Consider the following 2,846-nt stretch of genomic DNA (forward strand, 5'->3'; position numbering starts at 1 on the left):
GAGAGAGAGAGAGAGAGAGAGAGAGAGTCAGAGAGAGACCAGAGAGAAAGACAGAGACAGACAGACAGAGACACACACACAGTAAGCTACCCATTTCCACTTGAGTGAAGTGAGGTAAATTCTTGTAGAGTGCCTTATAAGGACACAACGCCGGGCCTTTGGCAGGATTCAAACCACGACCTAACGAGAGCATCACGACTCGATCACCGACACCACTATTTTTATTTAGATGACCCCAGTTCTAAAGAAAGCATTCCAAGAACAGTGATCAGTCAGCTCTCAGCTCAGCACATCACGTAATGGAATCCAGTCCCGCAGGCAAGCTTAGACGGTGGAGGAAATCTCATTAACGCATAGGATTAGGAGAGTTATAAAAAACAAACAAAAAACAAACCCTACAGCTAGAGCAAAACAGTTAAATTGTCTATACCATGGAAAAACTTAGTCATCATCATAATCCAGTGCCAGATCTGCGACAGACATCGGCGATCATGGTTCTCCATTCATCACTTTGCTCGGATGCATTTTTAAAAAGTTACTTTTCCCTAATTTTTCCCCGTTATCCATTCATATAGGTTCCCTAAGTAAGTTGCTCTGGGCCTACCCCTGCCTCGTTTGCCTTCGATTTTGCCAGTGAGAGCTAGATGTTCAAGACCTTTATGTCTATTCAGGTGTCCCAAAAACTTTGTCGATTCCTTAGATTTAGATTGTTTTTAACAGTGAGCGTCCCACGTGGGCTTCATCAAACACTACCTCATTTGATTTCTTTTCCTTGCACTTTAATAATTATTCTCAGCAGTCTCCAAAGAAACCACATTTTTGTTGCTATTTTATTTTCACTGAACTTAATCATCTTTTGAAAATGTTAGAGCTTTCTCATGTGGATCTTCCCTCAACACGAGAGAGAGAGAGACAGACAGACAGACAGACAGACAGACAGACAGACAGACAGACAGACAGACAGACAGACAGACAGACTGACAGACAGACAGACAGACTGACAGACAGACAGACTGACAGACAGACAGACAGACAAAGACAGAGAGATACATGTGTGTTGGTGTGTGTGTGGGTGGGGGGTGTTTGTGTGTACACCTGTGAGAACACGAGTGAAACAACTTGAGGGAGGCTTACCGGTACATTGTGGTGGATTCTAATTATGTTAATCATGTTACTTATAGTATACATTAATGACGGTTCCCTGTATTCTTTACTCGTCAAACGATGGGCTAATCACACGAGCCATGGATTACGACACTGTGCAGGTGTCACACTGAAGTAGTGGATATTCAAGGTCACCTCTCCCCTAAGTTTATACACTTACAAGACATTTTTTCTTGGGGGGGGGGGGTCTTTTTTTTACATTGCTTTCATATAAACATTTATAATTGTCCTGTTCAAAGTCTGATTTGACCAACTTATTGACGAGCCTGAGCTGTTGCATTGAAAATGATAAGAGACTAAAGATGAACTATGAGAAGATAGAATTATTTCTGTTTAACACCAACTGGAAGTTTGAATTCAGTAACATTGATAACACCAGGGTAAAAGTAAAGTTTGTCTCGCATCCGATCTGGACATAGGGGATTGCCTTGTTAGTGAGACAAATTCCTGGGGCTTCGGCATATTGTGGTAGGGTGACCATTTCCTTTCCACTCCACCTTTACTTCCCCAACTCGAAGTCAGGTACCCATTACTGCTGGGTTGGCAGGAGGGGGCGAAAAAAATCCGTGTCCGAACCAAGGCTCGAACCCTGACTTTCCACTACGGAGACGAGCGCACTAACCGCTTCCCCACCGCACCCTCTAACACCAGGGTAAGTTCTGAAAATGTAACTTTTAGCGAGAAGGAAAACAGTCTAAGTGATTATTTTGACCCTAAATTGTCAATGGCCCACCGAGACCCTCCATGCTACCTACCTTTTCCAACAATGATGATGATGACGACGACGACGACGACGACGACGACGACGATTACGACGACGACGACGACGACGACGACGACGACGACGACGATGATGATGATGATGATGATGATGATGATGATGATGGTGGTGATGATGATGATGATGATGATGACAAGAGAGTGGGGGCGAGGGGGGGAGGCTGAATAGAAGACCCACAGGACATAACGACTAGTGTGAGAAGAAGGTAGTGAATATTAAGTCATCATCATCATGGCCTTTCTCACCCTGCACCAGGGTAGAGGCCACGAAAAAACACTTTTCCACCTTTCTCTATCATGGGCTAGCCTCTTGATGTCATTCCACGTCTTCCCACTTTTCTGTACATCAATGTCTGTAATTTTTCTCCAGGTTCCATCCGGTCTTCCCCTTGATCTTCTACCCTGAGGATTCCAATCCAACATTTTCTTTGATGATGCTGCCTAACTTTCTGAGAGTATGTCCAATCCATTGCCACCGCCTTCTTCCTACCTCATATCTGACTGGAATCCGTCTCGTTTTCCTTAACACTTCCTCGTTGGTGATCCCGTCTGTCCATCTGATCCTCAGTAACTTTCTTAGACACTTGTTCAAGAAAACTTGGATCCTCTTTATGCAAGTTTGTGATGCGTTCCATGTCTCACATCCTTACAACAGGACTGACTTCTCATTTGAATGAATAATAAGTAATTTCACTGATATATATTATGTTTCGACTTAGAGATATTATCTACAATCATAATAAGTTATATTTATTTTTACTTGCACAGCTGAATCCTGCCGCGGACGCTGACCTGATGGGCTGGGCTGTGTCTGCCTACAGTTTGGGTCAACTTATTGCCAGCCCTTTCTTTGGGACCTGGGCAAACTGGAGAAATTCAACCAAAGAGCCGCTGCTTGTTTG

General features: G+C 43.7%; 1 protein-coding gene across 1 annotated transcript in view; it reads left to right on the plus strand.

Moving 5' to 3' along the window:
- Positions 1–1,466: 1,466 nt before the first annotated feature.
- Positions 1,467–2,846, plus strand: part of LOC101849556 (major facilitator superfamily domain-containing protein 8-like) — a 13,483-nt gene continuing 12,103 nt past the window's right edge. Inside the window, exons 1-2 of the mRNA XM_035971541.1 lie at positions 1,467–1,544; positions 2,713–2,841. Coding sequence (XP_035827434.1) covers positions 1,467–1,544; positions 2,713–2,841 — 207 coding nt within the window. The remainder of the gene's footprint in view (positions 1,545–2,712; positions 2,842–2,846) is intronic.

This window comes from Aplysia californica, unplaced genomic scaffold (assembly GCF_000002075.1).
Source record: "Aplysia californica isolate F4 #8 unplaced genomic scaffold, AplCal3.0 scaffold00454, whole genome shotgun sequence".
In the NCBI taxonomy this organism is placed as follows: Eukaryota; Metazoa; Mollusca; class Gastropoda; order Aplysiida; family Aplysiidae; genus Aplysia; species Aplysia californica.